Source organism: Cynocephalus volans, chromosome 18 (genome assembly GCF_027409185.1).
Source record: "Cynocephalus volans isolate mCynVol1 chromosome 18, mCynVol1.pri, whole genome shotgun sequence".
Classification (NCBI taxonomy): Eukaryota; Metazoa; Chordata; class Mammalia; order Dermoptera; family Cynocephalidae; genus Cynocephalus; species Cynocephalus volans.
In genome coordinates this window covers 13,481,147-13,505,275 of record NC_084477.1, presented here as the reverse complement: position 1 = coordinate 13,505,275, position 24,129 = coordinate 13,481,147, and the positions used below count along the sequence as shown (strand labels likewise).

The 24,129-nt window shown below is 37.7% G+C and overlaps 1 protein-coding gene and 1 pseudogene across 1 annotated transcript in view; both read right to left on the bottom strand.

Moving 5' to 3' along the window:
• Positions 1 to 1,627: 1,627 nt before the first annotated feature.
• On the bottom strand, positions 1,628 to 3,105 carry LOC134366520 (nuclear autoantigenic sperm protein-like; annotated as a pseudogene).
• Positions 3,106 to 7,743: 4,638 nt separating this feature from the next.
• The window catches only part of ERO1B (endoplasmic reticulum oxidoreductase 1 beta), a 49,405-nt gene continuing 33,019 nt past the window's right edge, over positions 7,744 to 24,129 (bottom strand). The window contains exons 9-16 of the mRNA XM_063082708.1: positions 23,519 to 23,530; positions 21,238 to 21,264; positions 17,294 to 17,386; positions 16,906 to 17,152; positions 16,017 to 16,086; positions 13,670 to 13,756; positions 12,575 to 12,708; positions 7,744 to 10,210 (exon numbers count right to left, since the gene is read on the bottom strand). Coding sequence (XP_062938778.1) covers positions 10,150 to 10,210; positions 12,575 to 12,708; positions 13,670 to 13,756; positions 16,017 to 16,086; positions 16,906 to 17,152; positions 17,294 to 17,386; positions 21,238 to 21,264; positions 23,519 to 23,530 — 731 coding nt within the window. The 3' untranslated portion in view covers positions 7,744 to 10,149. The remainder of the gene's footprint in view (positions 10,211 to 12,574; positions 12,709 to 13,669; positions 13,757 to 16,016; positions 16,087 to 16,905; positions 17,153 to 17,293; positions 17,387 to 21,237; positions 21,265 to 23,518; positions 23,531 to 24,129) is intronic.

Here is a 24,129-nt window from a genome sequence, read left to right as displayed (position 1 = left end):
AATGTTATTTAAAACTGGGATCTCAAGTTTCAAAGAACGGGTCACGATTGGGTTTTTCATCTGTGTAGGACACCTATATCCTGCATAATCCCATGTAACATTCTCGCCTTTTAGTACGTGGAAAAATTTGGTTCACGTACCATTTAAAATAGATACTTGTCAGGGAAAATTCTCCACTGAAGCAATACCTGCACTGATTATTCAGGTTGCCTTAAAATAAAAGTTGTTACTCTAAACAGCTTTAAGATACCCTACTGTGGTCAGACTGTCTTTATTACTAATACTTGGGAGAATTTAAAGACAGGCTCAGTATATGCTTAAACTCCTTTAAATCATGTCTTCAGAAAGTCCATTAGTCCTTCAATATTAAGTCAGCGAAGGGCACATATAGTTTTAAAAATAGTGATGTCACTAAAATCAAGAATTATTGTATTCATTCTAAAACATGTAAGTACTTATAATTCTGCTTTAACTGGCAGAAAAATTGAATACCCAGCATTCACTGATAAAAACCATAATCCTCTTTTATGATGAAGCTGCTAGCATTTATTTGAACTATTATTTTTGGTTGGAAAGGATAAAAATGTTCTAAGTGCCTATTTTCTTCTCTCTTCCCCTTTTTTTAAGAAGGAATGCTAAAACTTTTAGGAGTGTTGTAAACACATACCAGAATATAAAAAACTGTGATTGTGTCAAACTATCTTTTTCTCATTGTAAATGGTCACGAACACCCTGTGAGATGTTGCAGGAACAGTGGGGGAAGGAAAATGAAAGTTGCCTTTAGCTTCCTGATTTACGTTTCTGCTGGGCGCACTGAGAAAACTGCAGAATATTAAATGCCAAGAGAAGGAAAGGAGTTGCGATTACTGGTTCTAAAATACCCAACATCCTCTTGTTTTAAAGCAACTTGATGAAATTACAACCCTGATAATTTCAAGGTGAAAAGTATACAGAGAAGAGGCAAATATCACTGAAAATCTTGTACCGTCATTGAGGTAAGTCTCATGTGACACTGAAAGGCTGCATGTGAAGGTTTTTGGGTCACTGTTGGAACACGTGTCCACCGCCGCAGCTAAGAATTCCAGCTCGTACAGGTATCTTTCATTGGCTCTTTCTCTTTTTTACAATTAACCTGTTTAATTGAGCTGACAATTAAAACCTCTAGAGTGTGTTACACACAGAGTTGTGGACTGTAAGAAGTTTTATTATTGCAATATACATCTCAGCTACGTTTACTTAATGCCAGTTTTCTCTAGAATACATCAGGCACATTCTTAATGTCTGTGCTGGTTACCACATTTAGCTGCTTAGGTCAGGCACACTAATGCCTCCCCAAATTTCTTCTTTCACCAAAACCCAAGACTCCTGCTCTTTGTTGGCCTTAGTGTTGGGCCCACACTTAGTGGAACACTTACCCACTATCAGGAGGAAAGGAATTAATAAACCCTGGAGCTTGAGAAGCGCTGTGAGAAACAGGTTCTCATTTATATTTACCCAGTGGATGTTGCTAGAATATTGCTTTTATTTTTGATTACAGTCTTTATTGAAGTTATGCAAAAAGAATCTCCCCAAATGAAAAAATACATTATATACAAAAGCACTTTCCCTTGGGAGGCTCTGTTTTTTGTTAACAGGTGGGGCTTGCAGCTGTAGGCCAAGCCTGTGCTGTCCCCTCCAGTGTCCCCGGCTTTCAGCCCAGTTCCGAGCCTCCACCTCCATGTTCTCCGGAACTTTGTTTCCACTGGGGACAGTGTCCCCACTGCCTCCTTCTACCTCTGGCTCTTGCCTGGCTGTTTTTGCATCTTTCCAGGGCTTCCTCCTCTGGTTTCCTCTCCTTTGTGACATGGTGGGCGCGTCAGTCACACAGTTTGAAGTGCCATCTGTTGTCTACTGGCAATTATGGAGCCCGAAGACCCACCTCCAGTAGCAGTGACCCTGAAGCTGAGCTCTCTACCAGAGTGGGCTTCAGAGGCGATCCAGCTGCTCTCCCACTGCGCTGGGACTCCTTGTACCCTGTCTTCTAATTTCAGGTAGCAGTTCCTTCTCGTATTCAGTAGGTGACCCTTCAGCCTCCTTGTGCTCGTTTAGTACGGCCACTCTTCTCAATGACTTTGGTAGCTTTGCTGACCCGTGCCACTGCCTCGTCTTACTGAGCGCTGCACCCACAGGGCAGGCCTAGCTGGTGGGGGTGGTGCTTTGCAAGGCGACAGTCGTGGGTCGGTCTCCAGGTACTGCTCTTGCAGGCGTGGGCCAGCCTGGAACCCCTCCATAGCTTCCATCTAGTTCTCAGATTCAACCCTAACTTCTCCAAGTTCAAGATGTGCCTATGCAGCACTAAGCTGAGCTGCTTCTGTTTCTTGCCTTTTAAAAACGATCTTTGCTAAATCCAGCGTATCCCAGGCACGCTCGAGGTTGCCGGTCTCCTCCTTTCCATTGTCTTAAAGAGACTTGTTTTCAAGAACTGAATCGTTGACATTTCTTTGGCCTTGCCATTTTCTTTATCCTCCTCTTCTGCGCCTTGGGTTTCTCGCCAACTCCAGAAGTGATTTCCCATTGAAAAAAAAAAGGCTTCTCCCAATTGTTAGTTGTTTTTCCATGCTTCTTACCTAAAAGACTAGCTGCTTCCTGGAATGCACTGACAGCTGCTGGAATATCTCCCATCACCAGATGTTTCTGTCCTAAACCCAACAGTTTCTTAGCTTCACTGTCCACATCCAGACTCTCCACTTGGTCTGCAGGAGGAGACGGGCAGTAGCATCGTCTTCAGTTATGATCAAACTTAATCCTTAACCATTCAAATATCTGGACTTGAAAATAAGCAGCGACTTCACAGCTAGAACCACAGGGAGGGGGCACAACTTAAAAGGCGGTGCTCCCAGCTGCAAGGGGGCAAGCAGGACCCTCCTGGAGTCCTGGGATGGCCTTGGATCCTTACGTACAAACCCTTTCTTCCTGAATTTAGAATTGCTAATGTATTTCTTGTCCTATTAGATTGTGATCTGATGTCCAGGAACTGGGATCTGATTCATCTTTGTATCTTTAAAACTTGTCAGCAGAAAGCAGCTCTGTGGTGGCGGGAGCAGTGGCCGTGGACTCTGTGGCCATCGTTCCCGAGGAGGTGGACCAGTGGGTGGGATTGGAGCCTGTGAGGAAAACGGAATTTGGGACGCCAGAGGCTTTCTCAGGGTCATTAAGTGCTTTTGGACTGCTTTTATTTTTTAACAGTACAGGTGAACTTACATTAGAACTAAATGTGTCTAAGTACTTAAAGCTTTATTGAGATTTCCAATTAAACAAACTTTATTTTAAAAAATACCCTGCTTTCGCTTTAGATTGCTGCATGGTAAAGTATACAGTGGTACATGTCTGACCAGATACACCTAATAAATGCATTGCCATTTCCTATCCTATGTGAGAATTTTATTAGAAACATTTCTGACTATGGGTCCAGATGGAGACGCTGTTGGAAAGGATCAGGCTAAAATGGTGGAGTTCTCATCAGACTATCAATAAGCTGGTTAAAGTGAGGAAACACTTCTTTAAAAAGGGACAGTGAGGATTAGGGAGTGGAGTTCAGTCTGTTGAGTGCCCTTTACATGCTGGACACTGGACTTGGCACTTGTCATGTGTCTGAGGATCCTAGTCTATAAACTCAGCAACACTCACAAGAATTAACCCTGTTCTTGGCCCTTAGCTGGGATACATGAAGAGCCCTTGTACCAAAGGGTCAAAATACTTTGAAGGCTGCCGAGGTCCCTGCGCCCCCAACCTAGACCTGTGCTGGGTTCCCTGTATCTGTCGCCAGCTCCTCTGGGCCAGGGCAGTGATACTGCGGTCATTCTATGTGTTTTGAGATTGGCTGCCCAGGTCATCAAGTACAGGTTCAAGATCCTCAGATCCAAATCCAGTGACTCGTCAGCTCCTAGTGCCATCTACCTGGTTCCTCCAAATCTGGATTCCCTACCTCTATTCCTTGAGCTGTGGGGGGGGCCCTGCCCTGTTTTCCCAGAAACAGATTAATACCTTGCCAACATTAATTCTTTCTAAACGTGGGCTGCCCTTTGGGACCTTGGTGGCCCTATCACTGAAAATATTAGACTCTTTACATCCAGAACAGAATCTCTGCCCCTGAACTTTGTGCTAGTCAGAACTGGAGACTGGATGCCTACTCTCTATAGCTAGGTCTGTGACCTGTGTCTCTAGCTTATATGATCCTCAAAATTCCTCCTGATTCCCACTGCGATGACCTTTCTTCCATGAAGCTCACTAACCTACAACTGTCCCTCTGGTCTCTTAACAGTCTCAAGTCATGGTGCTCCTTGAAGGCATCGGTATAAAAAGGGTGTGCTTAGAATAAACGGATGCTTTACCAGGGCCATTACATTTGTGTAAATGAGTGTTCTTAGTGTGCCGTCCCCTTGTGAATTCAGCAGCCCAGAGTCTGGGCTTCAGGCTTGCAGATTCAAAGCCTGTCAAAGGCGGCAGAACACACACCCGTTTGGAGGTATGCTCTATGGAGGAAAGCCACAGCGCAAGTTAAATGATACCAGGATGTCACTCGATGAACGCTGACGCTGTTCTGACCAACAGCAGTTAGGGGGGTGCACTCTGAATTGATAGCACCAACGTATGACAACCTGATGGCACTGTTGAGAACACACGACGATTCATTCATAGAGGACACGTCCACTTAACAGGTGTCAGTGCTGGCTCTTCTTGGTTGACACCGTTTTCTTTGGGTGCATTCTCACTATCAACTACATATAATCCCGGTTAATTAGGCTGCAGAACGTGCAAGTTACATGACAGCAGGGATACTTGTCTGTTTTGTTCACTGCTACACTCCCAGCCCCGGAACAGTGAATAAATAGTCAAATCGGGTTCTTTAGGTAGATACTTTTTCTTTTTAAGGTGAGTTTTTGTGCTTGCACTTTTATCCGCTAGATGTTCATTTTACAAATTTAGTTCTCATTGAAGGGCCCCTTCCCTTTTGTCTTAGGACTCTTTGACAAATACTCAACTTTTGGACAAACGATTCATAATGCAATAAAAAAGGGAAATAAGGATCTCATATGAAGAGAGTCCTCCAATCATTCCTGGAGACTAAGTGTTAAAACGGAACCACCGAGATGAAATTCTGCCCACAGGCACTGCATCCTGCCTCTGTCCGCCTTCACTAGCAGGGCACTGGCAAAGAGAACACGGAAATAACTCACTCAAGTAGTGAAAAGTAGGTAAAGTATCAAACTAAAAGAACAGTGACACAGTCAGTGATTTAAAGTGCAACCTTGAGAGAGAACACTGAGTTAGACAGTTTGAGCATTCTCCACATGTTAAAGGATTTTTTGAAAGCTCATAAGGGAAAATAAACAAGAACAGTTAGGAAAACCATTAAAAAGAAAAAAAAAAAAAAAAAAAAAGCCGGGGGAAGATGAGAGAGGACCAATGCACCAGATACTGAAAAATGAAGCTTGAGTTGTTAAAACAATGTGGTCCTGGTGTGTGAGTAAATGAAACCAATAAAATAGAAAAGAACCCAGATAGAGAGCTAAACACACATGGGATTTGAGATAGAAGGGTAGCCTCTCAAACTAGTAAGGAAAAGAACTGTTCATTCAATAAATGGTATCGGGACAACTGGGAAATCATCTGAGAAAAAAATTACGTTGGATCCGGATCCATAACTTACACCTTGTGTCAGGGAACACTCCACGGGATCAAAATTTGATGCTAAAAAAAAATAATAAGATATAGGCAAATATCTCTGTTGCTCTGGAGTGAGAAAGGCATCCTAACTGTGACTCAAAATCCAGAAACCACTAAAAAATTGATAAAGCAGATGATAGAAAAAAATAAATAAAAAATAAAACTTGCATGGCAAAATCATAAGCAAAGCCAAAGGACAGATGACAAATTGGAAAAATCGATAAGAAAAATATCAACAACGTAGTAGAAAAATGGGGAAAAGATATAAAAGATACTACACAAAAGGAAATCCAAATGGCTCTTAAACGTATGAAAAGGTCGTCAACCTTACTTGTAGTAAGAATAGAAACTAAAAACACATCGATGCATGTTTTTCATCTACTAATGTGGCCAAAATCCAGCACTGCAATAACGTCTATGTTGGTGAGTTTGTGGGTAGACCAGGGACTGTCATAAGTTTCAGATGGTGTGTGAATGGGTAACCGCCCCCTACAGAGGGCAATATGCCAGTGTCTTTCAAAATTACAAATGCACACGGCCTTTGACCCTGAAATTCCATTTTTGGAAATTTATTCTAAAGGCATATATTTATGTAAATGTGAAATGACATATGTAAGAGGTCTGGAAACAATCCAAATGCCCATTAATACAGGACTGGTGATTAAACAATGTACGTCCACATCATGGAATACGAAACTGCTACTAAAAAAGGTGGGATAGGTGAAGACTGCCAAGAAATATTAAGTGGGGAAAACAGCAAATGGCATGTTTATGATGTCCACTTTTTGGGTAAAAATGAGAGGGGAACCCCCCCCCCCAAATTTTCCATTTGTATATGTGTGTATATGCCTTAAACAGTGTGGATGGAAATGTAAGAAACCAAGGACAGAGCTTATTTATGATGGGGTGGGGCAGTTTGCAACCCAGAAGGTGGGCCAAGGATAGAAGGTAGACAGTCACTGCATAACTTTTTACATCTTTTGATTTTTAAACCACATGCATGGATTACCTACTCAAAAAAAATAAATAAAATAAGCATATTTTAAAAAGCCTTATGACTCACTACAAATCAACAGATGCTAAAAAAAAAAGCCCCCACTTTTTGGTGGAACGGTAATAGGCCAACTTATGAAATGACACAAACAGACCACATCAGGAGTAGAGGCTCTGGAGTCAGACTTTTCGGTCTCAGATTCTAGCTCCACACCCCAGAATCGGTGACTGTGGACACATTACTTAGCCTCTCTTATCCTCTGTTTTCTTATTTATAAAACAGAGAAGTGACTGTACGTACCTACTAGAGCTGCTGTGAAGATTTAATGACGCACATTCTAACGCCACTAACACAGCGCAAGCCGGTGCTGGCGGCTACAATCATAAGCAGAAACAGCCTCAGACCACTTACATTTCCTCCCCTCTCTTGGTTATAAATTATAATCAAATCCTTGTCTCACGAAAGAAATGCTTAAAAAGGGGGGGGGGGGAAACAAGACAGAAAAGATTGCAGAAACGTTTTAATTCACATTTTCTAGAATCCGGCGGATACAACAGCAAATTGTTTGGGATTCCGTTCAAAATCAAAACTGTGCCTGTAGATGTTACTTAAAATAGAGCACACACAAATCAATGTGTGTGTTTGATTTTTTACCAAATAATTTCCATGATACTCTACATCTAATCTGTGTATTTTGGTGAATAGCTACAGTTTCTGCAGGTACTTCACTTTGCAAACTGCTGAGAGGTTTATGTGAACTGTTCCCAGATTTTCAGCTGCAGGTAATGCTGATGAAGGTGAAAAAGCTGTCCTTTCTTATATACAACGGCACCTAGACAAAGTTGGAAAGCATGGCACAGTGTTTCATATACATACAGAGAATACAAATAAATAGTGAGTAATTCACAATGCTAAAATGTCAGAAAATAAAACATTTTGACTTATCAAATTTCAAAACGGTGCAATCTATTGCTATTCTGTCTGATCTTCCCCATCATCTAAGAATCAAAACAGGAGAAACATTCAGAGATTACCCATTTTAATATATACTTGGTCTAACTTACAGAGATGCCACTTAAGAAAAAAAGCAACTCACGCACTGAAGGAAGGAGTATTTTCCTTTTCTTCATTTGCTTCATCAGCTGGTACAATCATGTCTGTCAAATTATATTATCAAGTGCTGGATTTTTAGAATAGATGACGCGATAAAGACAAAATGCCAATAGGTACTCACTAGCCAAGCATTTTCATGATGCAAACACTACAATAGCATCACTCCACAGCAAAAGGTACGTGAACTGGAAAAACGGTTTATATCACAAGGACATAAAATATCACGAGGCTCACAAAACAAAGTTTACACAACCATTTAAGAAATACACTCACACATAAAAATGTAGGCTGCCCCCCACAATCTAATGATGGTAAAACAGAATTAATCAAATGAATTTCGGCTTAAGAATATTTCCTTTATTTCCTTAGTAGTGAAAAAAACTTGTTAAAACTTTGAAAATAACTTTTTACCCTAACTAGACCTTTTAGTTTCCTAGAACACACTCTAATATACATTTTTCCTAAGCTTGTAACAAATCACAGTGAAGAAAAAAGCAATAAATGGAAACGGCCAAGGATTTTCTCTAGTAAACAGAGTTTAAGTAACAGCCTTTATCTTTAAGGAACGGGGAAGGAACGCTACCAAAAAGATCCTCAAATTTACAGTAATAACAAAGTGCAAAATTTTCACATTTTCTCAAACTCTACATGAACACTGTGTTAAGAATAATCTTATTAGTTTATTAGCAAGGTTACGTAGATATTCCCTTTCTAGGCAGTTTGTCTTAAGACCCCCTCCCTGGCCATACAATACTTGCAAACCCTAAAAAAAGAAAAGAAAAAAAGGAAGAGGCTCCGATCAAGCCCACCTTTTTTATTCAACTTAACAAAACTACCACCGACCACAAAACCCCCAGTTAATAAAGGCTAGAAAGTAGGTGAGAAAATAACTCTAGTGAGGCCTTACTCCTACCACAGCCCTTCAAGGGATGGCTAAGTATTTTTAAAAGAGAGGTGAGCCAACTAAATACAATTTAAACTCACTGCGCATATTTCAGACTTTGGTAGGATAAGACATGGGTTTAAGAGCACTTATTTCCTTCGGAAAAGACTCAAGAGTCTAGGAGAAACTCTAGATTTTGTACCTGCATTATTTCTACACAGATACGAGCTTCCAAATGCATCATATTGTATCAACTGACACCTTTAAAAGAATCCAGATTTTAAATATTGTTTAAAGATTTTAAGTCCCAAGTTTAGAACATGACAGATAAGGATGTATGAGTCATTACTTGGTACGAGTCACACAAAATACCATATGTACAATAAACTAAAATGCAAAGGGGGAGATGTAATGAGCTTAAAGGCTTGATCTAATCTACCTGCTTAGAGATCCAACCAAAGAAATCACACTGGGAGTTGAAGGGTTGCATAGATCGTCTTCTAAAATTAAATTCTTTAAAAATGCTTACTTTAAAACAGCAAATCTTGTGTATATAATACCTTTAGTTGGCATTATCAATTCATATAATCCCACTCAAATTTTATCAAGAGGTAATCTGTGAAGTAAAATATTTATGCAACTTTTTTTCCTTAAAGTAACTGAAAATTTCTAAAATTAGGGTAGGCACAAAGAAAGGCGAAACCAGAAGAAGGGATCTGGAGTTCTAAGTAAGAGAGTCCTCTTGAGCCTGCACCGTGCACATGAAATCTGGCCGGGCAGCCCAGGCGAGCGTGCTTGCTCACCTCCACCAAAGCAGGTGCTTTAGACCCAAACCCAAACAGCAACAACAGCAACTAAAAGTCTTAAATAAAAACCAATGAACTTGAAGTCCTGGGGAACCTTAAGGAATTTCTGTAGCTATTTGCTGAAAGAAAGGGCCCTTCGTGATGTCGACAGTTCCATGCTATGGAAGGTGACATACACCGCAGAACTAGGCAAGGCCAAAAATACACTGAAAAATCACTGATAAAGAATGTCACTGATACCAGCCCTAAGCGACATGTGTTCTCTAGTTCTTTTCCACAACAGACTGTGAACAGTGTTACATCAGGACGGAGACATCCATTGTCATTTAAAGGTTGACAAATGGGAATAAAATATAGGAGCATAAGAACAAAACCAATTGTAAAATAGAACAGCAGAAAACTCAACAGATGGAAACACATGAAGTGAGACCCAGAAGTAGTATGGTTTACATGTTTTAGAAGTATATACTTCATTTATAAATATCATTTAAGGTCCATAAATATTCAAGTGAGCATTTGAATTTTCTCTTTAAGAGTTCAAAATTCTCGAAGTCTTAGAAGATCAGTCTCTTTCTGCTGAAATGTCCAAGATTAAAAGGCTTCACAAGTCACTTTTTTGTCTCTAATTAGACATACAAAAGCCTTTATTACCTACTGTGTTGTAATAAGACTTTAAAATTCTGTAACTCTCTGATACTTGTAGAGAGCCTGTAGGAGGGAAAAAAAGCGTATTAGTACAGCTAATATAATACATATGTATTTCAAATTACTGATATAATTACATGGGCTATGATGTGAAAGCAGTACCTAAAACTAAAGAAATGCAGGCAACACGGAACACTGGAGCCTCCATTTTTAAATGAGCATTATGCTGTAATTCCTTATCAAAGAGTGACAAAAGACAGAGCTATACGGTTCTTTGGTCCTGGTTTAGAAGGGGCAAAGGAAGCCAGTTACTCCTTATTATCAACAGATTGTAGATTACTGATGGGAAAAGTGACATGAATAATTCGTAACAATGAAGAATCAGACTGTTTCTGTCCAGTCTTACATGTCCATTGTGCACACTGCGCTCCAGATGACCGCTCCTTCCTCGTTGCTCTGCAGACACACTGACTTGCTGTATGTTCTCAGCTCCTCAACAGTAAAGGCTGTTTGTCTTCTGCTGAGTCCCTACCTGTGCCCTGTACCAATCAATGTTTATGGTGTTCAATAAATTATTGCTGATTGATTGAATGAATGAATGAAGCACTTCTCAGCCTAGGTACGGAAGTAAAATTCTGGGATGGGAATCACAAAAAAATAGTTCTATAAGCTCAGTTATCCTTATGTACAATTCAGGATGGATATAAGAAAAGTCTGATGATTTTCATTTCCTATAACTTAGGGTGACGCACTACACAGTATTCAGTGCTTTTCTTTATTCTAAATACTTGATAGAAGAAAAGTTATTTATTGAGAGCTTAGGATGTGTTCTGAGCCCATCACATATATGATCTCATTAAACACTAATGAGAACAAGGTAGATATAATTAACCCTGATTTTACATCTGAGGAACACTGAGGCTCAAATGAGTCAAGCAATTTTCCCAGGTCACCCAGCTAGCAGGTGGGTTTCAACCAGTGAGAAAAGGTTTTATCATCCTCATTTTACAGAGGAAGGATATAAGCTAAAGCAGTGATTTGCCTGAGTTCACCAGACCAGTAAATGGCAGGCCAGGATTCTAGAACTCTAGGACCCCTGCGTCCGAGAGTCCAGTCTTCTCCTGAAAGCAATACAGGGAACAGGCTCTGGATAGAGATCTCGGGCTAGAAGGGTTACAGCATTTATGAATATTCTTGATGAGACCTAGGGAAATTTTGATGAAATTCTCAATTTAATTTTTTTCTTTCTCAATTTAATTTTATTTTGACTTAAAATATATTTAAATTGTTTAAAATCTTTTTTTTCCATTTCATTTTAAATAATTTCAATTTCATTCCATTTCTACTGTGTTATCTTTCTACAGGTCCCATAAGTGGGTGGACTGAATTTTTCATGAAATACCAATTAATGAACAACAATCTATGTCTATTTCGTGGTGTTTGAAATCTCAACCTACATTGTCATCTTTAAACATAGGGGCGCAACAGGAGAAATCTTTGCTATTAAGATGGGAAATGTACAATCAATCTATTTTTAATTCAACTGCCTCTTTAACTTAAAATGAATATTTATAAAACACAAACAATAATCTGTCACTTGATTTCCTATTTTTTTAAAAAAATTCTTCTATGATTTGGCTTTTTGCCCTTTTTTCTGAGACAGCTTAGTATTATTTTCCATGACTCTTTTCCTGATGTTCTGTATTCCTGTCAGCTGGTACTGCATGCATCTCTGGTTGGCAAATTCAAATCAGTTCTGAAACCATTTGTGGTATAAACAAACTGCAAACTGTATGTCTGTGTACAGAAAAAAATATGGTACAAAGGAGTGAAAGAAAGATGACTCCTCAGCTTAAGAAATAAAGAGGATTTAATCTCTTTTTCTTTTATCTCAACCAAGCTGTCCCTACTCCTGCTGTTATACTTGAATAAGTCATAGCCAGCTAAAGAGAATATTATTAGGAATATTTTGCCCATAAAATTGAGGTAGCAAAGTGAGAAACTGGCGACTGGAAACTGTTAACTTTTCCTACGTCCTGGAGAGAGGCTGACTTGTCATCATTAAGGTCACTCTAAGTACAGTGAGCACAGCTATAACGGGAGGGGCCCTCAAAAAGTTCATGGAAAGATTTGTATTATCTTTCTTTCCTTTTTTTTGGCAGCTGGCCAGTATGGGGATCTGAACCCTTGACCTTGGTGCTGTCAGTCGCATGCTCTGCCAAGTGAGGTAACCAGCCAGCCCTGTATTATCCTTCAATTCCATTTTTCCATGAACTTTTTGAAGTACTCTTGTATAAGATAATAATTTTATCTCTTTGTCAACAAAACAAAACAAAACCAGCCCTACTCGAGCAGAGAAGATGATCTTTGCAGTTTGTTGAAACCCGCAGAGGCATCAGAAGTCTTCGCTGTGAAAATAGTTCTTACCTCCCAAACGCATTTAAAAGAGCCACTATTTCCTGTCGAGTGAGCTGGAAGCCTTTAGATGGACTGTTCTCTGGAAGCTTTTGGATTTCTTTTTCAGAGAATAATATCTTCAGGGCAGTTCCTAAACCCTGAGTCTAAAGAAAATACCAATAAACTTACAGTTAGCGTTATATAATAATTCCTACCACAAAGGTTTAAAGGAATACTCAGCCACTGCGGACAGTCAGCAAATTCGTATGAACTAAGCTTTTCTCCAAAATGTTAAAATAGACCAAGTACAGTTTCTGCTTCCTCACAGGTTATGCATACGATAAACTAACACCGAATAGTCTAACACTTGTTGGATACATATCATATTATCCTGAATGACTGAAATGCCTTTTTTAACCTTGAAAATACCACATTAGGATTACAATGTTTGACCTGTAACCTTGAATACTTTTTTTTATCACCCCTAGCAATTTAAAACTCAGTGATACCTAAACTTAATAATTTCTCAATTATTAGCACTAGAGGAAAAGAAATTTTTTATTTCAGTGTAGCCTCTATTAAAATAATTCTCTCTTGGATTTTCTTTCACTTATCAGATTTGTAAGAAAATAAGAGGTAAAATATCAAACAATCCTTTTTGCTCTGAATATACAGGGTAATGCCCTGCAGAGATTTCCTTTTTTGTAACCAGGTGGTGGCCTTCTCTTGATCACTGAAACAAATTCAATGACAACAATTTGATATTTATATAATTATATTTTATCTATTATATATGTATATAAAATACTAACATACATTATTCATAACCATCAACTTCAGAAGTGAATCTGAGATTGTACCAATAGAAAAATAGATACAATATACTAAAATCGTTAATGTAAAATAATATGAAAAACATCCTTACGCATATACAGTTAGCACAGAGTTTATAAAAATAATAATAATAATTTTTTTATCGATAAAACAGAAAAACCACACTTTGGATCTGCTTATTTCTAAACTCTAATTCAATAAGCAATAGGGATGTTTTAATAAAATTCTGAACTACTCAGTGGAAAAACTTAAGGCTAGTAATAGTTTCAAAAGAGGAAAAAACACACATACCTGTAATTTCCCCCACAATCTGCATTTGTCACATCCAACACAGTCCATTATGCGGGAGATATTCTTGAAATGTAACCGGAATTCCTCCTAGCACACAGAAAATATTTTCAGTCTTAGACGTTTAAAATTAAACCGCACTTGGCTGAACTATAAGAAATAAGTTTTGAAGTTTATTAATAAATGAGTTGTGCTTTTCAACAATGAAGAAGAAAAATATTTGAATTTGCACAGCATAATATGGCATACAAAACAACTGACATGAATGGAAATCTACAGGACCCATTCTGCATTTTAATTCAACAAACTTTTTTTGGCAGCTGGCCAGTAGGGGAACCGAACCCTTGACCTTGATGTTATAAGGCCGCGCTCTAACCAGCTGAGCTAACCGGCCAGCTCAAGAAACTTTTTATTGAGGGGCTACTTTATGCAAATCACCAAAATATTCACTTTGGGGGCCACAAAAGTAAATAATACATGGTCTTTACTTTTAAGCAACCTAACTGCTGCTTCTATTTGATATTTACATATGACCAATGATAAGTATATCTATTTATGTGTCATTTATTTTTGATGTTTTCGCTTTGTGTGAGCCTCAGTCAGAAAGCTAGTCCTAGAACAATGATGGGTTTTTGTGTCCTTCCTCAGTAGCATGCTGTGTCCGTCACAGGTGCCCTGTCACAGCATCCCCGTGTTTGCTAGTGCACATTCCACACAGGTGCCTGCTGGGTCCCTGTCTTCTGCCGTAATAGTTTCCTACGCAGGTGAAACTTCCACCTGTAAGCCGCTGTGCATGGTTTCTATGTCGCTAAGGCTAGTCTTGCCTGACATGATGATGACATTGGCTAAGACAGAGTCTCCTCACCTGTTGCACTTGCAAAACATAGAAAACAAAAATTATTTTATTGCACTGAGGGAAGTATTTTATTGGAGGAAATTGGAGACAAGTGGTCTGAAAACTCTGGCCACCACAAGCCCTGCCCCGCTGCTCAGAGATTTGTGAGGAAATCAATACTCTCTGGCCAAAAGAAAGAAAAATCCTTTGCTTTCCTTTCACATGTAATTGCGTTCTTTGGAGCAGATGGAAAAATGAACTTAGGTTCTCCTTTACACACCCAAACAGCAAACAAAACTCTCAGCACCGTGTAGCCGAAAGCTAGTTGTGAGACTTGAGGCCGTGCTCAGTCTCACTCTGCTAATCTACAAAGATATGCATAATTATAGTTGCCCTGTCTGCTACACAAGGGCATTCTGAACAGACCAAAAGTATAATATCTGTGTAAGTACTTAGAAAATAAGAAGCATTATAAAAATGAATGAACATTGTATTAAATACCACAATAGCAACATACCTCTAAAACAACTGTAAAACAAAACAACCCTCCAACACGAAAATACAGTTGTGGCTAATTTACTTATTTCAGAAATATCAAGAAACTCTCACCCATGGAGAATCACTCAGTATTAATGTATTAGTTCTTGTAGTACATACACATCTAAAACACCTTTGGGCCCAAAGTGTTTCAGAATTCAGAATGTGTCAAATTTTAGAAATATAGTACATACACTATATATTATGAAACACTTTGAATATTCACATGAAGCACAATTCTAGAAATGCACTATAAATATTCTTACATCAGTTCAGCTCAGGTTTTGCTAAAAAATTACCTTGGGCCATACATGAGAAAATGTTTCAGTTTTTGGAGCTTTTTGGATTTCAGAATTGCATATGAAAGACTGAGGAGTTATGCTGGAAAAATACTTGCCAGTCAACTTGAAATACTTTCACAAACATTTTAAGGGTATGATTTGTTCATCAATGTACTGTAAGCAAATGAAAATAAAGAACTCCTAAAATGAAGTTTGATAATGTCTGTAAGACATATTGTCCTTCTGATACCATAGGTTAACAGCCAAGTTTAACCTTTTATGTCAGTCCAAAAGGACAAAAACATAATAGTTTCAAAAACTACAACCTTCCATAAAATCAACCTTAGAAAAATATATTACTTATGGCCCTCAAAGTGACTAACTGAAAGATACATCAAAACAGCAATACCCTGCCTTTACGAACTTTCTCTCAAAGTAATACCTTTTACAAAGACATTTATAAAGGTAAACTGCTTATTAGACACAGTCATAACAGGATTCATAAAGCAGTTGGTCAAACTAGAAAAGAGAAAGGAATTAAGGAAGAATGGAGAAGCTTTCTGTACCACTGATAGTAAAATCCGATCGCACTGACTTCAACAAGTTGGAGAAATGAGAAAGAAGCGTTTAGATGAACAGGATTAAAATGACCAGTAAACTGCTCCCAACCCGGTCCCCCCAATCAGGAACTTTTTACCTTCAATGATTTGGCCCCCTTCTTGTCACCTGCAAACATGGATTTCTCATCAAAGTGCATGGGAAAGGACCTGATAAAATGACAGTATTACAATAAATCACAGATGAAAAATCTAAGTACTTTGTATTAGAGCTCTGGTAGAATTTTCTATCCCTACAAATATTTAAAATTCATTATTTACTCGTGTAAGGTTTAGTAACGTAGCATGGTGACGAACAGTTCACATATAAACTATTTAATAAAAGAGTGAAGCAATATAATATAAATTATATAAAACATTACAATCTTAAAAAAGATTGTAATGTTTTAAAGAAATTACATTAAGATAATCTAAAAAAGTAACCAAAAACAATCTGTGAAAAATATGCAACATTCTCTTAACATTCTTTTAAAACGTAATACATAGTTTAAACATTTCTTCATCTCACTTTTCCTCCATGCTCATTTTAACAACCATAAAACTCAAGTTTTATAGACCAAGCATTTTAAAAAAGGTTATGTCCTAGAAGGGAAGACTAATGTCCACTTATGTATCCAACTTTATGCTAACACACTACATCATCTATATTTAAACAATAAGTGGAAGAATATAAAACTGCATAAAAAATATTAATGTAGCATGAAATTTTGATACTACCTAAAATTTAGGTATATTTTTAAAGACAGTGTACTCTCAAGGGCGAAAGTTTCTGCATCAACGCTTTATAGGTAGTTTTCAGTCACCATTTTTGGAAATATTTTTAAATGCTGCTGTTCTATCGCCCGTGTTCCTTCTTGGTTCTAATTCCCCCCTCTCAAGCTTTGAGGAGTCAGGTTCTGCTGTATTTCAAGCGCTCCCGCACTTGAATACAGAGTGGGGAATTTCAGATCACGGACGGTCAATTCTTACTTTGTATCTTGAAAGATACTCAGTAGCAGGGTTTTTGTGTCAGCATCTTCCTCTGCGTTTCCTGTGTAAAGATCAACGATTGAGCGCTCAAAATATGGGGCCACCTTTGACAAAGCTCGAAGCTCCAGCAGGTATAAAAAGTACAGATTCTTTAGTCTTCTTGGACCTTCTCCCTTGGTTCCCACAGGGTCAAAGCGGCGTTTAAATTCTTTGATATTAGGTCCCCAGCTGGGTTTACCCCAGGTTTCTAAAGAGAACAGACATACATTACACTGTTTTAGTAAATGGATTTTTTTTTTTGGCTCTAGAGAATATGTATTTCCTCCCCCACTCCCAATAATTTTTACACTAATAGAAGGCAAAAATCTCAACTCAAAAATCTGATTACCTTCCAAGAGATAATTTGCGCATAGATGCAAATTGATACTAGCGTGAAGTCCCGATATAAGTTTATAGAAGACTCTTTTCTCCAGGCACAAACCTATTCAGAAAGATATTGAAAAAGAAATCACACCCATTCAGGTAACAGAAATATTGAATCAAGGAGATTCAGTACACAGGCTTATTTCTAACATTAAGATTCAAAGACATTAGAAATAAATCAAGGAATAATATAAAAATAATTAGATCAAGATTCTCTCACTAGAAGACAAAATAAGATTCTGCCTTCAGAACGGAGTTAACTAAATAAGATGAAAACTTAATGCAGTACAAGGAAGAAAAGTCTGGGCTACTGGAGGTCCAAACACTCTGGACGTAGCTGGCAAGCTCCCGTGTTACCCAGAAGGCAACAGCTCAGGTCTTTTGTGGGTTAGGCTAGGAACGTAGTAAAGCAAATGTAATTATAAAGTCACTAAAGCAAATGTAATTATAAAGTCACTGCTGTGACTCAACAATACCTGTTTCTCCTTTTCCTTATATGTGTTCTTTCTTTGAACCTACTTAACAGTGGAGAAAGCAGGGTCCTGTTAACTTTCTGCCCCTGGAATTCTCTAAGTCTATTTAACTATACATTCCACTCGTATGGAGCTAAAACCTGGAAAACAGACATACAGGAATTCCCACTAATAAAACAAATGTAAGTTGACTATTTAGCTCTGGAACATGATGGAAAATTATTTTATAGAGCCTTCTCAGACTTTTGCTCAGAAATGAAGACAGTATAATCCTACCTTGCTACCCTTTTAATTTAAAAGACGCCTGCTTCTGTTTAAAAAGGTTTTCTCTTACAAGAAGAGTAATACACATTGTGAATGTACCTGAAACAGTAAACTGAATAGTAACAAAATAGCCACGAAATAGCCAACTTAAAAATGGCTAAGATGGTACATTTTATGTTACATATATTTTACCACAATTAAAAAAAAAATTTTTTTTAGAAAGTAATCTTTATAGAAAATTTTAAAAATGAAAATGCAGAGAAGTGAGTTTTAAGAATCTGCTGGATGCTTGGCAATTAGCTTTCCGCCTCCTTCACCACCCGACGGGTTTTTTGTTTGTTTTTTAACGTTCTTCCCACAAGAGAAAACGGTCTTCAACAGTGAAAAGTAAGATACAGTCTCATTTGTATGCTGAGGGATTTGTTTTAATGTAAAAGTATTTATGTGGCTTTGTGTCTTTTCAAGACCTTTCAAGTCATCAGTTTGCTCTCTGTGTCCTACAGATGGCTCCGAAGCATGTAGCCCCTCGTAGGAAAGATTAATTCTTTTGAGATCTCACTCCCTAACTTGGAATTCTTGCTAGAATATTCCACTTGTCACAGATGAAGACCAGAAGGTAGAAATTAAATTCTATTTTGTCGCTTCCTTCCTAAAAGTATATGGCCAATTTTGAATGTTTATGGTAACGAAGGATTCAAACGGTATGAACAGATTTTAATAAAACATTAAGTCCTAACTTCTCTAGTAAGACTGTTAACCAAATCTGTGATCAAGTAGCAAAATGATCAGATTTGAAGTTCACTTTCTTTTCCTTCCAACCTATGTCTCTGAGCAGTGCTTACGACATCCCGTCACATGGCAAACGCTGACCTACAAAGCCACGACCCACCAATTTCTATTTCCAACAACACACAGCAAATTCAACCACCCGATTTAGAAAGGTCCCCTTCCTTGAAAATTTTTAACCCCATTTGAATTTATCTTAAGCAACTGAATTATGGGACAATGATTGATATATATATATGTATATAATAGCAACTGAATTATGGGACACTGATATATATATGTATATCATAGCAACTGAATTATGGGACACTGATATATATATATATATGTATATAATACCAACTGAATTATGGGACACTGATATATATATATATATATCGTAGCAACTGAATTATGGGACACTGATATATATATATGTATATCATAGCAACTGAATTATGGGACACTGATATATATATATATATGTATATCATAGCAACTGAATTATGGGACACTGATATATATATATGTATATCATAGCAACTGAATTATGGGACACTGATATATAGATATATATCATAGCAACTGAATTATGGGACACTGATATATATATATATGTATATCATAGCAACTGAATTATGGGACACTGATATATATATATGTATAGCATAGCAAGTGAATTATGGGACACTGATATATATATATATGTATATCATAGCAACTGAATTATGGGACACTGATATATATATATGTATAGCATAGCAACTGAATTATGGGACACTGATATATATATATGTATATCATAGCAACTGAATTATGGGACACTGATATATATATATATGTATATAATAGCAACTGAATTATGGGACACTGATATATATATATGTATATCATAGCAACTGAATTATGGGACACTGATATATATATATGTATATCATAGCAACTGAATTATGGGACACTGATATATAGATATAGATATACATGAGGGGTATTCAAAAAGTTCATGGAAAGATTCGTATTATCTTTTAATTTTATTTTTTCACGAACTTTTTGAAGTACCCACATATAATTTTTCTCTCTCACAAAAGGGCTGGATTTACTGTAACAGTATTGTTTGGCATTTGGACATTGCTTTGTAGTTTCCAGAGGAATTTTCACAGGCGTCACCTACACACACAGTGTCTGTCAGGAGGACTGTGACTGTCACTGTCCACGCTCCAGATGAGAAAACCAGACGTCAGTTTGGTGGGGTCAGCTGCCCGTACTGAGTGCTCTCTGGAACCGTGTCTCCATATCTAGGGACTCGCACCAGCAGGACAGCAGAGGAGTGGCTGATATAGTGGACCCAGAATCCAGTACTGACCCTCGACTCCATTCTTACCTTGGTTATCAACACTCAGAGTCTCTGACTACCTCTTTTAGCCTAAATGCTACTTTCCACAATCTGTATGTATCTTTAGAGTAGAGCTTAACAAGTAAACACAGCTAAGCGTCTTTTTCAACACAGGCCATTTTTCAATGTAACTCCGAACAGTATTTGCACATCATAACATTCACTTTAACAATGGCCAACATATGCACATAGTTCATTCAAAACAAAAAGAAATCATGTTCTTAAGATAATATGACTGATTAACAAGCATAGAATAGAATTAACTATTTAGTTTAACTCTGTAAAGTTCCTTTAAGGTTATGGCTATGAAATGTCAATGTTCCTGTATCACTCCACCTGCTTATTTTTCACTAATATATTTTAATATATTTAAACTTTTAATTTAATAAGCTAACAGCAATTGGGTAAAATTTTAAAAGCATCATCTATCCAGTTATTAACTACGTTGTTAAAATCCTAGAACATTTCAGCTTTCCATTCATAACATTTTATATTTTCAACAGTGGAAATACAAGAATCGGGCATATATCACACTTGGGATATGTATTGCTTTATCTTTCAATTAGACAAATTTAGATGACATTAACATGGGCAAACATGTTTAGAACTTTCTAAATTCAAATTTATCTTCCCTCAATTTTATATATGAAAAGTACTTCCTTCCAAAAGGTAAGCCTCTACTTTTAAAGTAGATTTGCATACTGGTTACTAGAAAAGTAGCTTGGATGAGCATTACATGGAGAAAGGAAATAAGACTGGGGAACCAGTTATAAAACCTCAGGACAGTATCCGGCCTGTATATTTACATAGCAGTGATTTTCAGCTGACCAATATATCCTCAACATTTTCACATAATTTTATCCCAAGATACAGCAACCTAAAGTGCATGTTATTTTCTTTCAAACACTATCAGAATTAGTTGTGCACGTAATAAAATCCGAGAACTTAAAAAATAGGCAAAATAAATCAGTTTTTACAAAAAGCCAATAAATTTAAAACACACATATCATTTACCTTCTAGCCATGTGTAGAATGATTCTCCTGAAAGAGAGAGAAAGCATTGGTTACAATATTTTAAATGGTCATTTATAAACCAGAATACATTAGGTATATAAAATATGTATTATGACAGATTAAGGAATAGCTCTAGAAACGTCCAGTGCTTCGGGTGAAGTGGGAAAACAGGCATATGGTTCTAGAAAATAAAGCCCACAAGTAATGTAAGGAACCTTGGGAGAATGTTCTTACAGATCCTATTTTGACTATTAAAATTTTTGAGAAAACATTACAGTCAAAATATTATGTAAATTAGGCCGGCCCGGTGTTCGGATCCTATATAGGGATGGCCAGTGCGCTCATTGGCTGAGCAATCCCCTTACTGGTTAAAAAAAAAAATTATGTAAATCTTATCCATTGAAGGGTGAATATCCAAAGCATGGGGACAAACAGGTTCACAATCTTAAATTTGCTTTTGATGATAACCACCATAGCGCTTTTTAAAAATTCCAGAAAAAAACCAGTGAATTATAATTAATTAAAAAATCAAATTATTAATTACTCTGTTCCTAAGACAATAAAGCTAGGTATATTCCCTCAATCATCTCAGATGACTAAGTTTCATAGGATAATTAAAAGTCCCTTAATTTTCAATATAATTCTTATGAGAAGAAAGTGCACAGAGCGCAAGGGACTTGACTTATTTGTGTACTAACGCCATAAGGACTACTCCTGGGGTCGGGGAGTGTTGGTCAGAGCACAGGAAATTCCAGTTAGAAAGGAGTAAGTTCAAGAGATCTACTGTACAACATGGTGGCTACAGTTAATAACAATGGACTGTATTCTTAAAAAATTACTGAGAGTAGATTTTAAGTGTCTTCACCACAAAAAATAAGCCTATGAGGTTATGCATGAATCAGTTGGCTCAAGGTAGCCATTCCACAACGAACACATATTTCAGATCATCATGTTGGACATGATAAACATATACAATTTGTATCTGTCGATTAAAAAAAAAGAACTATACCTGGCCTAATTACTGTTGTTTTGAGTGTTTAAAAAAAAAAAAAAGATGAAAGCCAATAGGATCAAAACTGTTAATGTACTCCCTGTTACCTACCCTGATTGTTTTTTTAATTGAGAAAAGAATGACAGAAAAACCTAACAGGTGGATGAACTGAGCAGGGAGTCTAGGGGATAAATTAGATGCTGGGGAATGACTTTGCCTCCTGAGAATCTTCACACTTTGCAAAACAACACAAACATCTTTCTGCAGACTCATTCATTCAATGCACACTTACTAAGTAAGGATCGTTCATTACGTCACTTTATCCAAAAAACCTTAACTGCCAACAGGAAAAGTCTAGCCCCCAGGGACCTCAACAATCTGGCCCCTACCCATCTTTCTAATGTAACCTCCCTCTCTGTGGTCTTTCCTGCTGCTAAAAGGGCCTCCTGACCGTCTCCCCACACATGCCTGACTTTTCCTTTCTCTACTCATAGGTTCGTGTTATTTCCTCCACCTAGCCCACTCTATCAAATTCTACTGGCCTAATCTGCCCTGTTCGTCATGATTCATCTCAAAGTCAGCTTTCCCAGATCCCTCCTGTGTGACTTGTTTCACCTCCTGTTTGTACTACGTGGGGGCTATTTCTTTAGCTTCACTACCGTTGTTGATGGTAACTAGTTGCCACTATATCGTTAGCCCCTAGGGGGAAGGCACCGAGTTCTCCATCTCTCCCTGTCCTGCACGGCGCCCATCACGGTGCCCTTGAACATAAATAAGTAAACATCCAGATAAAATGATCACGTTGGCTATTTTGGAGCACCTTACTGTAGGACCAGAGGTACATTCAATAACCCGAAGGAACTAATTTTTGATAAACTGTTCTTCAACAGGTTAAGTCTTATGTTGATAACCGAGGTTATAAATTTCAAAGTCAGTAAGAAAATGAAGAGGTCACAAGACAGATTATCTGGTAAAAGTATCTTGACTTCTCTCCATTTCCTCAGAACATATTTGAGTAGATTATTATAGCCAGAAAATGGGGAATTTAGAATGTGATCCTGGCTTCTCCACTAAGCATTTAAGTAAAATGATCTTTTTTTAAACACAGGATAATTTTATATTATTTTAAAAATCTAATTTTTTGTCATCATTCATTGGTAGCTATTTTCTGAAAAAAAAAAAAAGGATAAACACTTTCTTTTGAATTAAATAGAAAAAAATCAAATTTTGATCATTTAAGACATTTCCTCTGCCCTTGAAGCAAACAAAAACACAACAGTTTCAACTCACCATCATCTTCGCCTAAAAGGGAAAATAACAGAAAAGACTTTAGAAAATGTCTTACACGGTCCACATTCCAATCCTATTTATTTAAATACAGGATTAAAACTCACTGTGAAACTTTCAGTCATGTCATGAACCTTGGTCAGTGTGTAGTTATCCTACAAATGAGGCTTCTTAATAAGAATATAGGCCACAAAGTACAAGATTTTCACAGATGCCTTATAAAATGAATAATAAAATATCAGAAAGCAATTAAAAGTCATCATGAAGACCATGAGTTTCAATAATTAACTAACAAGTACACACAGTCCTTCCCTTAATCATGCATACGGCCCTCTCTGAACACGACTGCTTCCGTGCTGGAATACTTTTAGCTTTTCGATGACTGCTCTCCAGCACAGACGTCCCTTAGGCTGTCAGCAGAGAAACCCTCACTGTGGTGCTGCTGCTGGGCTGCCCAGAGGTGGGGAAGGGGCCAGAGGTTGGGCTCAGGGGTCCCCAGCAGCTCTGCCACTGTCAGCTCTACGTGTGGGATTCTGATGGGAGATTTCACTTTGGGAAAAAAGGTTCTGTTGCTCAAGAACTGTTGCAAAAACAGTTGTAGAGGCCTCGCTGTC